The following is a 13365-nucleotide window of genomic DNA, read 5'->3' on the forward strand; positions in this document are numbered from 1 at the left end:
TCGTCCCTTCGTCAAACTTGCTCAAATCCTTACTCTTGTCCATTTTTCCTGCTTCTAACACATCAACTCTGAGGACAAAATGTTCCCTTGCTGCCTAATATATCCCACCCACTAACATTTGCCATGATGAGGAGATATGAGATCAGTCTTATTCACTTCACCTGTCACTGCTCATAATGTTATGCCTGATCGGTGTAAAGCTACTACTGTAGTAAACTAATGTAAAAGTAGAGAAGGGAGATTTTATACTCCTCACAGAGTGAGCGGCCATGTTGATTTGACGTCACTCTGTACACAGGAAATGAACTGGTAGCTAGCCTAAGTTGATGAGTTGGAATTGCATGTGTGTTTTTGCTCGTACGTGTTCTTGAACGCAGCATAATAATCAAGATGTTGAATCAAAACGTTTAAATAACTCACAGGAATCTTCAAGCAGGTGAAGCAGGTGAAGGTGTACTTTATTGGTTTAAGCACATGATAGTCACATATCCACATCCACTAAAACTGTGCTCGAGAGATTGCACTGGATTCATAAATAAGTTAACAGCATCTGGATACTAACATGTGGATCTATAGTACGGCTCTGTCTTAACAGAGATAATCAGTGAACTGCAAGTTCGAGTCAGCGAACAGTGGATTACATCGAGGGCACAGACTATAAGCTGAGAATGCGACCGAAGTCTAGATGAGAACACTCCTTACAATCACACGGCCGGCGGGGAGGGAGGGACGAGCGGGGTTTAACGACGAGACGAAAAGCCGATGGTTCACGACGAAGATGAACAGAAGCGTCTGTCTGAGCACGCCGTGCACAACAGGGGGACCTGCTGCGACCTTGTGTGACCTCAGATGGCGGCGGTGACGTCACACTCCTTGCCTCGGCTGCGCACCACGTGTTCCAGCTGACCCGAGTCTGACACGTCGTAGCTCGTCTTGTACTTGGCCAAGATCTTCATCAGAGGACGAAGCTTCAGCCACCACTGCTCCTTAGGAATCCTGTGACTGAACACACACACACACACACACACACTTTTTAATGCATTTGTCAGGACAAATCTAACCCCATATGGAGAAAAATACATTTACGATGTACTACACTGGCCAGTTTATTAGGAATGACCTATCATAGGGCATTAGACACACACACACAACTGTTTAACTGTATTTGTCACAACCCCAAACCTCATATGATGAAAGATACCCTAATAGTATACATTCACTGGCCACTTTATTAGGAACACCATACTCCTAGAATACTAATCCAGTCCATTATAGAGCAAAACATCTTACACACACACACACACACACACACACACAGCTTCACACCAAGAGTCAATTAAGCATCACCAGTCCACATAGATATTAATCACTGTTAGCACTGTTCCGTCTCCTCCAGGACGATTACTTCTCTTTTATTCATATAAATAAACTTCAATTAAAGGTCAGAATTTCTTCATGTTTTCAGCATGAGATTAAACCAATTACATTACAATGACTTTTGTATTTTTTAATAACCCATTTCTTCTTTACTAAGCGTGGTAATAATTGTAGAGCTGACTGTAGATTTTTTTTTTTTGCCTTTGATTATGTAAATATTACGAAACCCTGAACTGTGAAATGTCTTCTGACAGCCTATTGCTAAGCCTAATGCTTTTCCAGATGGATCAAAATGATGTTTTAAATCCAGCAAGCGGTTATATACTTAAAAAAAATACTAAAAAAACATCCCTAAGGAGACAGGAGGAAGATAATAACATAATTCACTAAGTGACAAATATATCTCAATTTAACGCATAAAATGGCCCCAACAGCGCTGAGGCTCACACATAACAGTGTGTCACACACACACACACACACACAAAACACAACATCAGTGTACTAAGAACTGAGTGTTGGCTCATTTCCTCTGATGTACAATAAAAAGGAGGCTGAAAAACGGAGTCTATCACTGTTACAACCTACAAAGCTGATGTGATTAGTACCATTTATAAAATAGCTCGCTGCGATGCTGAAAGCTTCCTTAATCGTTTCACAAGCACGAGTAAAAGCAAAGTGTGGGATATGAAGCACTGAACTCTATTCATTTTTTCGGGTTAAATATTCTGGTTAAATAATATCTAAAAATTTTCTCACATTTTTTAAGCTCAGAGATTCAGCTCAATTCCAATACAAGACATTCGTGCTCAATGCAATAATTCTGGAGTGCTCTTATTAAAATGATAAAAGTGTTAAAAAATATTTTTAAAAAATTATAAAAAACTATTTAAATATTATAAAAGTCGTTTGTCCTCTGAAATTAGTTCTGACAAGAAAAAAAAAAAAAGGATAAAAATAATAATGATAAGGTTTTAAACACAGTAAGTGGTGGTCACAGTGGAACAATCGTAGTGTCGGCTACCGAATTCCTGGGTGGCTATAAATGGACTTTTTTTTATCAGCTTATCCTCATTAGGCTGTGTTCAGAAGTCCAGGTTAGTGTGGGAGGAGACTCAGCGTCATACGTACACAAAGTCCGTCTCATCCTTCAGCTGAACCACGGGCTGGAAGACGAGGTTACGGCGACGCATACCCAACAAACAGGCCGAGTCCTCGGTGTTAGCAAACACTCTCCCTGAACAGCAAACACACACACACACACATCATTAGAGGCGTCTGGAGTGATTTCTATCTAAACATATAAGAAGGCTTAACACCTGTACTAACTGGGTTTATATTACAGCTTTAATGAATTCTTGATTCCGATTGGTCTTTTTTTCCTCGCTGTAATACAAATCACAGGTTTCTACGTCATTCTAGTACAGCGTTTCTGCAGCAATGAGTAATCTCATGAAATAATGAAATGCAATGAAAGAATTCAAATCTAATAAAAATCCTATTTAATAACAAAGGAAAACATGTAATATTGTTGATAATGTGAAAGATCTAATTTAAGGAAGAAGTCTCCAGTATCAGTGCTTAGTATCTGAGGTAAAGATAACTACGGTTTTCGCTATAGATGAGTCTTTAGGACAAAAGGACTTTTTACATATCCTGACATGTGTCTTTTAATATTATTAAAAAAATAGATATATTAAATAGATAGGCAGGCAGGCAGACAGAGAGAGAGATAGATAGACAGATAGATAGATAGACAGGCAGGCAGACAGATAGATAGACAGGCAGATAGATAGATAGATAGACAGGCAGACAGATAGATACACAGACAGACAGACAGACAGACAGACAGACAGACAGACAGACAGATAGACAGACAGACAGATAGATAGATAGATAGATAGATAGATAGATAGATAGATAGATAGATAGATAGATAGATAGATAGATAGATAGATAGATAGATATTGTATTTTATTTAAGTTATGTAAGTTATTCAAGAGGCTTCTGATCAAAACGTGTAGCTTTAAATGGACAAAAATGATGACATCTTTTTAAAATCAGAACTGTTGACAAATTAGTTTAGTATTAGAGGAAAAAAACATCTTGCGACTTGAGTAATCGACTACAAGGTGGTGAGAGTAATTCTGCTTTTCATCAGGGCGCACAGCATGGTGCTGCTGATTACTTTCCATGTAACAGCACTCTCCAAATACTGGACTATAAAAACGTGTTAGCCTGCCTCGGATAAAACCGTACGGATCGTCGACACCAGAGAGAGCGATATGATTATCATTCATAACACAATATATTATCACAATGTACATGGAACTGTCATCATCATGGAGGATCACATCTGTGCAATTATCTTTGCTAGCAATACATGCATGATTAAGAATAAAGGGTGAGTTTAGCATTCTCAAAAGCAAGCTCTCATGATGATGCTGATGATGATGATGATGACTGCTCCTCAAAACTCATTATTAAATATTACGTTTTGCTTGATAATTTTATCATAATCATATCGCCCACCCTGTGTTAAAATAATGATATGATAAGAAACCGTCTGCATCTTTATGTTATGGCATTCGATTACGTGGCTGAAAATCTAATGGTTGTGGGTTTAAACGTAAGTAAAGAGTTACCTTCCTCTGTGGTCGGCCGTAGGCAGAGCAAAAAAGGCAAAACACACACACAAATCAGACCCAAGACTCTTGTATATTCATGCATATTAATGAGATAATCTCACACTGAGCCATACTTTTACACTGAACCTATCAGGCTACATACAGCATCTGCTTTATCTCTGTACTTTCAGAGAACGTATTCACACTGATGTATATGAGCGTCTTCACACCACCACATCATTACACACACTACACAGTGTTTCTAAATCATACTACGCAATTTGCTCTATTCATCCCAAGTGCTCTGTAGAAGGATGCGAAGGAATTTTCTATTGTGTTAAATCAGTTAGGGAATCTACTTTATTTCTATATAAGAGGTCGTTTCACAATACTAGATATTTCAGCTTTTATTTACTGTATCAGACTTTCAAGGGGTCAGATGTTCACATGCACTTTGTTGGTGTTTGAACGCTTGGTGTAGTCACACTTCACACAAGCTTCACACTGTATTTTAGCTGCTGGAAATATCTGCTGATTCCTCTCGTTTGGATTTATAGGGCTTCTTGCTCAAGGGTTTTTTGTTTTTTTTTCCAGTGCAACTGTTCTATAGGATTCAGGTCAGGGCTTTGATTTATGTTCCCTCAAATATTTCCATTTTGTTGTTTTTGTTTGTTTACTCAAGAACATCGCCTTGCTGGAAGACTCATTCGGGTCACCTCAATCACATGGCTTCATCCACATGATTTCCATGGTATCAATAAACACTGTATCTGAAACCGTGTACTGTGTCAGTATTTACTGCGATCCATTCAGTACCTGCTGCTCTGCCGCTGATACAGTATGTACTGGTCAGTATATTTGTATAGTATGTGTACAAGCTGGACATTCTACGATACATCCGCCATGTTGGCCCGGTCATGTGACCTACGTCGTCAAATCAACCACAAAAACTTTTGTCCTCTTGCCTTTTACAGGATAGCTCATTTTCCACTGTTTCCATACTGCAGAATCTCGACAGAAGCAGTAGATCATCCAGATTTTTCTCGCCTACTGTTTTATTAATATTGAGTATTCTGATAATACAACTCTTTTAGCGTACTGCTTTTCATCTAGCAGGGAAATACAGCCGCATGTGCGCTCCTAATGATCACAACTAGCCAATCAGAAGTCTGGAATCTTCCTGAATGTTTAAACAGACAACCGACTTGGTGCATGTGAACATCTGACCTACTGCAATTGTGATATAATAAAATAAATAGTATATAATGAAATAAATCTGTGTCTAATCGAGTGTTTTAAAAATGACCCCTGATGCCAAAAAAACAGATGCCCCAACCGAATCGGGTGGAAACGGAGATTAAACATCTGTAGCTGAGGTGTTTATGAACTGAAATAGACTTAAGTGGGACTGAATGTCAGGAGACTACAAAAAATAGCACATGATACAGAATGGGAAAAACAATACAGTAGAAATAAAAATAAAATAAATAAATAAATAGTTATAATAATAATAATAATAATAATAATAAGAAGAAGAAGAAGAAGTATGTGAGATAGTAATAGTATATAATAATAAATAAAATAATTTTATTTAAAATTAAACTAAATGAAATAAATTTATTTAAAATAAAACAAAATTAATTTTGAAAAATATTTTGATTTTTCTCACTATTGTAGAATGAGTATTATGTATAGTGTGTTGAATTGTCTGATATTTCTTTACATTTATATTTATTAGATTTAAGAGCATTGGCTTCAGTAGTTATCTCTCTTGAATGTAAAAACATATTGTTGATCATATCATATATAATCCCAGTCGAGTCCATTTCAGTTTCACAAGGGTGCGAATACTTATACAGACACGGTGCACTGTTAATCCTACATCTAACCCTAACCCTATCATTAGCCTCATCACCCACAACGGGAATATGATGTAAACCAGATAAAGAGGTAATTATTTAGTTGTGTAGGAGCCTCTGGCTGTCTGTGTGGTCGGTGTGATGCTGCGTCACTGCTGCGTGTCTCGCTCTGTCTCTCGTCAGAAGACTGTCTCGGCATGTTAGAAGTCTGTCAGCACCCTCTCTTTGCTCACTTACCCTGCCTGTAGGACTCGTTCAGCTTCTTCGAGATCCACTGCATGGCCTTGGCTGAGATTTTAGTGCCGAAGTTACGGTCGAATGGGGATGGAGCGCCTCCCTGAGGAGAGAGAGAGAGAGAGAGAGAGAGAGAGAGAGAAAGTGTTTACATGAGAACATCATGTTATGTTTAATAGACTTTTTAATAAGAAATACATTTAAAAAAAGCAGATGAGTCTATCTGAAAGAGCAGCTGTGAAGCAGGAAATATTGCAATGTTTTTCTTTTGATCAAAAATGATCAGAGGCAGAGAGGTATGTTTTTATCTGCTTATGGTGACCAAATATTCCCATAATGATAATCGTATTAGCTTAGTGGCTGAGGAAAATTGCACTGTTAAGGTTTAACTTAATCCAGAATAAATTAAAGAGCCCAAATTTATCCTTTAAAAAAACCCTTTTTCTGGTGTAGGGTTATAAGTCGCTATTTTAATGGCGAGCCAGCCAGGAGCTCAACAGGCTAGGAAAAAACTCCAACAAACTGTACTGGGACTAAAGATAGCATTATGTAGCTACAGTAACAAATGGTTTTATAAGAAATACCCTTCTAAGAGTTAAAAAAAATGTGTGTGTACATATGTGTGTGTGTGTGTAGATGAATGTGTACCTGCTGCATGTGGCCAAGTACGTTCTTCCTGCAGTCGAACACGCCTCTACCCTCCTCTGAGTAGAGCTGATAAATAAAATCTGTTGTGTAGTTCTCGTTGCTGTTCTCATTCCTGAAGAACCCACACACACACACACACACACACACAAAACACAGAGCACTGCGAGTGATTAACAGCAAGCCTTGGGGTGCCAATCAAAAGCAGCCCAAAAATATCATCATGTGATGTGATGTGATCTGAGAGGATGGTTAAAATATTCAGGGGCAAATTGAACACACATCCCGGATCCAGTTCTGTTTATGAGGTGAGACACCCGCTTACACACACACACACACACACACACACACACACACACAGAAAACACTTTTGACTAATTTTACCTCTGACGTTTTAACAGTCGGTAAATGAGGAAGGAAAAGAAGGTGTTACCTGAGGACGAGTCCTCTCTGAATGCTGGTCTTCATCTTCTCTGTTAAATGTTCCACATTAGACTGAGAAATAACACACACACACACACACACACACACACACCCCATGTTAGTTCTTACATAACTAGAAGATTATACTTTGTGAAAATGATGTTTGTCTTGTATGCTTGAGTATGTCCTCGAACTACATGAAAATAAAAATGGACTTTTTTTTCTCATCCAGCATTATCACCTGATAGCCCCGCCCCTTTTCCTCTACATAAGCAAAGCTGTGAGTGTTTCAAGTGTCCAACATTCACAGTTGAGTTGAATAAGGGGATCATCCAGGGACTCGCACAATTTATACTACAAAATAGCGTAGTGCATAAGCATGCGATTAGGGATGCACCTCTAGAGTTTTATTCCTTACCCAAGACACCATGTTAACTGATGACTAACACCAGGCTGGTGTTGTCGTTCCTGCTGTTAGCGGGAATGTAATAATACACAGTGTTGTTTTGGTCGCCGGTGTGTATGATGTGTACCTGCAGGTCTCGGATGTCGAAGGGTTCTTCATAAATGTAAGCGGCGTCAGCACCCGCTGCCAGACCGCCCACGCTGGCCAGATAACCACAGTAGCCTCCCATCGTTTCGATGATGAACACACGCCGCTTTGTCCCGCTGGCTGACTGCTTGATACGGTCACATGTCTGATACACACACACACACAACACACACACACACAGAAAGAGACTTTGTCAGCAGGTCCTGCATTAATGCTCTGGATATAACCAAGATCATTGTTCCTTCTGGCTCCCTGCCATGCGTTATGTGGAAATAACAAAATAATAATAATAATAATAATTATCAGGAAATCTGAGCTGCATTAACACGCCCTGTTCTTAGTAACTCGTAAAGAAATACTTACTGGCAAAGGGCAATGATGGAACCGGTTTTAAAATGATTTAGCTTTTGACCGATTTGGACCTGTAAGCTGTAAGATGTAACGAGAGCACAAGAGCCGGATCACGCGTCCTTTTCACCCTCAATGCTGGACATTATTTTCATTTTTTATTTACTTTTAATGGTAAGCTTTGCTAGAGGCTTATTAAAACTAGACAACTGACGAGGACCTTCTGTATTGTGTTGGCAAACAAACAAACAAACAAATAAGTCACTTGTCAAAACTGATTAATTTGTACTGTTTCCGTATGAAGTATTGAAATAATAATAATAATAATAATAGAGAAGTTTCGTTTTCATCTGATTCAGGATTAGGTGTCTGAAGAAAATTCTATTATTTTAAATGTGAGTGTACATAAATGTCTTTAATTTCTCTTGTTTCATAAAAGCTGCCTAAATAAAATGTCCAAAAATCCGTGTTAAAAAAAACCCAAAGCTTTTAACTGGAATATGGAATAAAAGTCTAAATTACAAGGAGAATCAAATACGTATATAAATGAAATTATTTATACATAATTTTAATACATTTTCTCAATTTTTTTATTTAGATTTGGGTTTTTTTGGGTTTGATAATCATGCATTTGTTTATATATATATATATATATATATATATATATATATATATATATATATATATATATATACTTGTTTTATTACTGTTTTCTTTTTCGTTAGATTTTTCTTTAGATTATTTGGTGTTCATGTTGTTATTTTTGACATTTCTTTTTATTTGTTTTAATCATCCTCATTTATGTATTTATTTATTTATGTTTATTTATTTATTTATTGATGTCTGTGACAATCATACATTTGTTTAGATTGTTTATAATTAATTAAAACAACTAAATAAATATGTCATTTTTTCAAAATAAAAATTTAACAATTTTAAGTTAAAAACCAATTAGTAAAAAATTAATGTAAAATAACAGTGTTTGTAAGTTTCTCTATTATTATTTGTAGGGCTATCTCTTGGAATTATACTTGCTTCCTTTTCTTTTTATTTAGACTTGAGGTGTACAGTAGATAAGGGTGAATGCTTCTCTTGTATAAATGATGTTCTAGTAAGAACGAGGCGTCGTTTTCTCTCTTACCTCCACGATGGCATTAAGGGCAGTATCTGCCCCGATACTAAGGTCAGTGCCGGGCACATTGTTACTAATGGTAGCAGGCAGCATACACAGCGGGATGCAAAACTCCTCATAGTGGTTGCGAGCCTCATAGAGCTGCAGCAGACACTCAAGCGCCTGAGATGAGCCCATGTGCACACACACACACACACACACACAAACACAACACAGCACATTGCAGTGCACACGTCAGACCAGCTGAGGAGAGTTCTGGTGCAGGAGTGGACCCCGTCGATCACACACTGACCGTGCGATATCAGCGCCGGCTTCCCATTGGCCAGGAGAGAGATGGTGGGGGAGGGAGAACGGGGAAGTGGGGGGAGGGAGAAGGGGATGAAGGGTGGGAGGCGGTGGCAAAAATACATCATGCTGCACATGGGTCGGTGCATGCATACACACAAGTGCACACAGTGTGAGGTGGGCTCTATTAGCGTGAAGCTAAAAGACGGATCAGGGTGGGAAAACATACAAACCACCAAGCACTTGTTGCCATGACAACAGCAGCAGGATGGCGAGTAGAAGACAGAGTTCGTGCTCATCTATCGATCCCCGTTCGTTTTCCGATCTATATTTAATTCCGCTTAACTGTAAATGGTGCTGTATGATCTAACCAAACACTCCTAAACGTTGTGTTTTGGTTTCTTTCCTAAGAAAACGAATCTCTTTCTAAAAGCACGGCCGTGACTCAGCTCGATTATTTATGCAAATGTTTGCAGCGTGTCAGTGCTTGATTGCGAATTAAGAGCTGAAAATTAAAACCCAATCAAGATTTTGGCAGGCTTCCTGCGGTGTGATGAGGTTAATCGACACCATTTACATTACCGAGGTGCTCTCTCGGCTCCGTCCTGATCCTAAGTGCATTAAAGGTGAATTAGGAGTAAGTGCTCTGTGGATTGAGTTAAACGAGGGATCGTGTTGAATTCCTCTCTGACGCTTGGTGCTGTAATTCAGACTCGGGGAATTCAGCTCTCTAATGAGGCTGAAAGCGGTGCGTTTACAGTCAAGGAACAAGACGGCATGCAGAAAAACGGCAGCGTGTCTTCATGCCTCATCATCATCATCATCATCACTTACCTGTGAGCTACCAGTTCGCCTTTGAGTTTACCAGCGTGCAGTCTCTGACAGCAGCTAAATCTCTGTTACTGCTACACTCATGGTTTAATGATCAGGAATGGCTAACGGCTTTATGATTAGCGCCGGCTCGCGGTAACGATCAGCGGGCCGTTATGGCTCAGCATGGAGTGTGAAATTTAGCGCGTGTTTATGGAAGATAAATTGAATCCTGCTATTAATGCCTATAATCAGTCTTTTAAATCACACCATTCACTGATCCGGCGTGTTCAAACAGAGATCCGCACCTCATCATAACACGAGCCCTCGGTTAACAATAACAGACTCGATTATTAGGTTCATATCCGTCCTCCGAATCATATCCGATTTCGACTGACAACTAAGCCTTCTCTAAAATTACGCTTCAGTAGAACCCGAGAGTCGAAAACCGAGGACTGAGATTTATGTTCTATATTCAGACAATTTCTTTGTCATGTTACACTTCACGGTGGTGGTTAATGGCTCATATAAAAGTAGACGCTCAGGGCTTTTCAAAAGTATTTCTGATTTTATGTAGCCTACTAGGGGCATAGAAAAGTTCCAAAGTTTTTTTTTTCCACACAAATGTTTCTATCTTTATATATTGATATCAAACTCATTTCCGTTCTCTGAGATGCTCCAAGTGCTTGTTCATAAGCGGCTAAAATTGATCTTTATCCAGTAAAATTCCGTGTAAGGTTATCCAACAGAGCTAAAAACACACGTCTAAAACACACTGAAAGCCAACAGACTCATTTTATATCAGACTCACAGCCAGAACATCATTCATTTATTTACACTGATTGAAAATGTCCCATAAGTCCATTTCCATTCCATCAGTGTACTGGAACATCAGTGTACTGGAACATCAGTGTACTGGTAAAAACTTCCTGTAAGAGATTTGTGGATCTCTGCTTTAAACAGAGAGCAGCTGAGTAAATCTGTTCTGATTAAACCTGTCCAGATTTCCTGCTAGCTTCGAAAAAACAAAAAGATGGAGAGCTTCTTTTCTCACTCACCATTTTCCAACCATGTTTAATGATTAAGAAGAAGTGCAGGAATCGGGGTGAGCGCTGGCCTCGATGTCCCAGAATGCAACACGGGTAAACGCTGAGCTACGGCTAATCTAACGTGCTATTAACATGAACGTTTAAGATTTGAAAGCTGATCTGTTCGAGTAGAGAGTACAGAAGGAGAGAGAGAGAGAGAGAGAGTGAGATAGAGAGAATGAGAGAGAGAGAGAGCATGAGAGAGAGAGAGAGCATGAGAGAGAGAGAGAGAGAGAGAGAGAGATTTTGGACACACATTAATTATAAAGAGTTGTGTGAAGTTTTCTTTTGTGAAGCTCTAGGTGTGAACATTATTATTCATTGTAATTAATTTTATAATTTATTCCTAGCATTTTAATTAAAAAATAAAAATAAAAATAAATAAAAGTAAAAACAAAATAAAAAAAATATCTAATATTTATTTTTGAAAATGGTACTCAATTCAGTTTTATTTATTTTATTTTATTTTATTTTATTTTATTTATCTGTTTAAATGTATTTATTTCTGATGACTGATGGAACAATAATACCTATTATGCAACCAGTTGGTTAATCAATCAAGCTACACTTTGTTTTTCCTAACCCTTTCCTTGTGTATGTACAGAGATGATTAGCAGAGATGAAAGCTGGTAAACTCAAAGCACGTAAGCTGGTAAACTGTCTGGCTAGTGTGATCGTGGGCGGGCTGACCAGCCGCACTTACATGAGTGATGGCGTTCAGAGCGGTGTCTGCGCCAATGCTGAGGTCTGAGCCGGGCACATTGTTGGAGACTGTGGCTGGCACCATGACCATGGGCACACACAACTCCTCACATGTTCCACGAGCTGCTAACAACTCCATGATCCCCAGGTAGGCCTGCAGGGTATGGCAGAGCCACGGCTTTAGTGCTGCTGTGAGTGGGCCGTGTGGAAGGGAGATGAAGTGTGTTAAGGGAGAGTGCAGGGGGAGAAGGTGAAAAGGGGAGAGAGAGAGAGAAGGGGGAATGGGACGAAGCCGAGAGGAGAGCCGGGTCCGTCACGACGGACATGAGATGGACAAGGGTACCACTCCAAACACAGGAAATAAGACAAATATACATATAAAATATTCATTCAAATGTTCTAATATATGGACACACAGGTTGTACAGTAGGTCTGTCTGGAAAAGGTTCATTAAACAGATCAGAATTAAAAACTTTCCAACTGAGACTTCCTGCTCATGGTTCTCATATCTGATGTTAAACTCAATGAGGACAGAATAAAATGATCCACATTACATTAAACAAAGAAGAAGCCATCAGGTCACACATGAAGAAGAGGTTTGAACAGAGTTATATACAGCACTCCTTTATACTGAATTCCCCAGTCTAAAACTCACGACTAACAGATCCTGCTTATGATCTAACACTTTATAATAATGAGAGTTTATATGACATATGCAAGCTTTTAGTTTATAACGAGCTAATATCTCATTGCCTGGCTATGCGTGCTCATTTTTCCTAATTGCTTAAATGTCATGTAGATTATTGAACACAATTATTGATTTTTATTCGTGCGCTCACTCTGATATGTAATCGTGTCTACAGTAAAAACTCACTCACAGGGACAGGAAGGCTTTTCAGTCTGCCCAAAAAACAATAAAATTGATTTACAAATGTTGTTTAGCAAAAAAATTGGATCAATTTAGATCTGGTGAAGCTCTGGAGACAATTATTGAACATTTATGGAAGGAGTCTCCAGTGTCAGAGCGAAAGAAGGAAAGCTTTTTTGTTCCTCTATTGAAAATGTTTCCAAATGGAGGAAATTAAAGTCTCTGGATTTTCAGTAACGTGATAAAAACGAGACCCTTAATTGTTAAAAAATGTAAATTATTGCCAAATTGTATTTAAAACTCATAAAGTATCATTATTATAAAGTGTTCCCCAAATATCTAGCAATTTATGAATCTTATCAAACATCAATAAAAAAAATATCTTAGGATCATTTTAACTATTACATGGTTTTCTCG

The 13365-nt window shown here is 38.5% G+C and overlaps 1 protein-coding gene across 5 annotated transcripts in view; it reads right to left on the bottom strand.

The window, feature by feature from the left end:
* Positions 1 to 433: 433 nt before the first annotated feature.
* pfkpa (phosphofructokinase, platelet a) overlaps positions 434 to 13365 on the bottom strand; it is a 41974-nt gene continuing 29042 nt past the window's right edge. For 2 of the 5 annotated variants that reach the window (XM_058392702.1, XM_058392686.1), the window contains exons 16-22: positions 12082 to 12234; positions 7696 to 7860; positions 7173 to 7234; positions 6743 to 6854; positions 6098 to 6197; positions 2506 to 2611; positions 434 to 1002 (exon numbers count right to left, since the gene is read on the bottom strand). In XM_058392702.1, the coding sequence (XP_058248685.1) occupies positions 846 to 1002; positions 2506 to 2611; positions 6098 to 6197; positions 6743 to 6854; positions 7173 to 7234; positions 7696 to 7860; positions 12082 to 12234 (855 nt within the window). In that variant the 3' untranslated portion in view covers positions 434 to 845. Of the gene's footprint in view, positions 1003 to 2505; positions 2612 to 6097; positions 6198 to 6742; positions 6855 to 7172; positions 7235 to 7695; positions 7861 to 9204; positions 9358 to 12081; positions 12235 to 13365 lie in introns of all 5 variants that reach the window. The other 3 variants (XM_058392677.1, XM_058392694.1, XM_058392711.1) reach the window with 2 other exon arrangements.

This window comes from Hemibagrus wyckioides, linkage group LG01 (assembly GCF_019097595.1).
Source record: "Hemibagrus wyckioides isolate EC202008001 linkage group LG01, SWU_Hwy_1.0, whole genome shotgun sequence".
NCBI classification, from domain to species: domain Eukaryota; kingdom Metazoa; phylum Chordata; class Actinopteri; order Siluriformes; family Bagridae; genus Hemibagrus; species Hemibagrus wyckioides.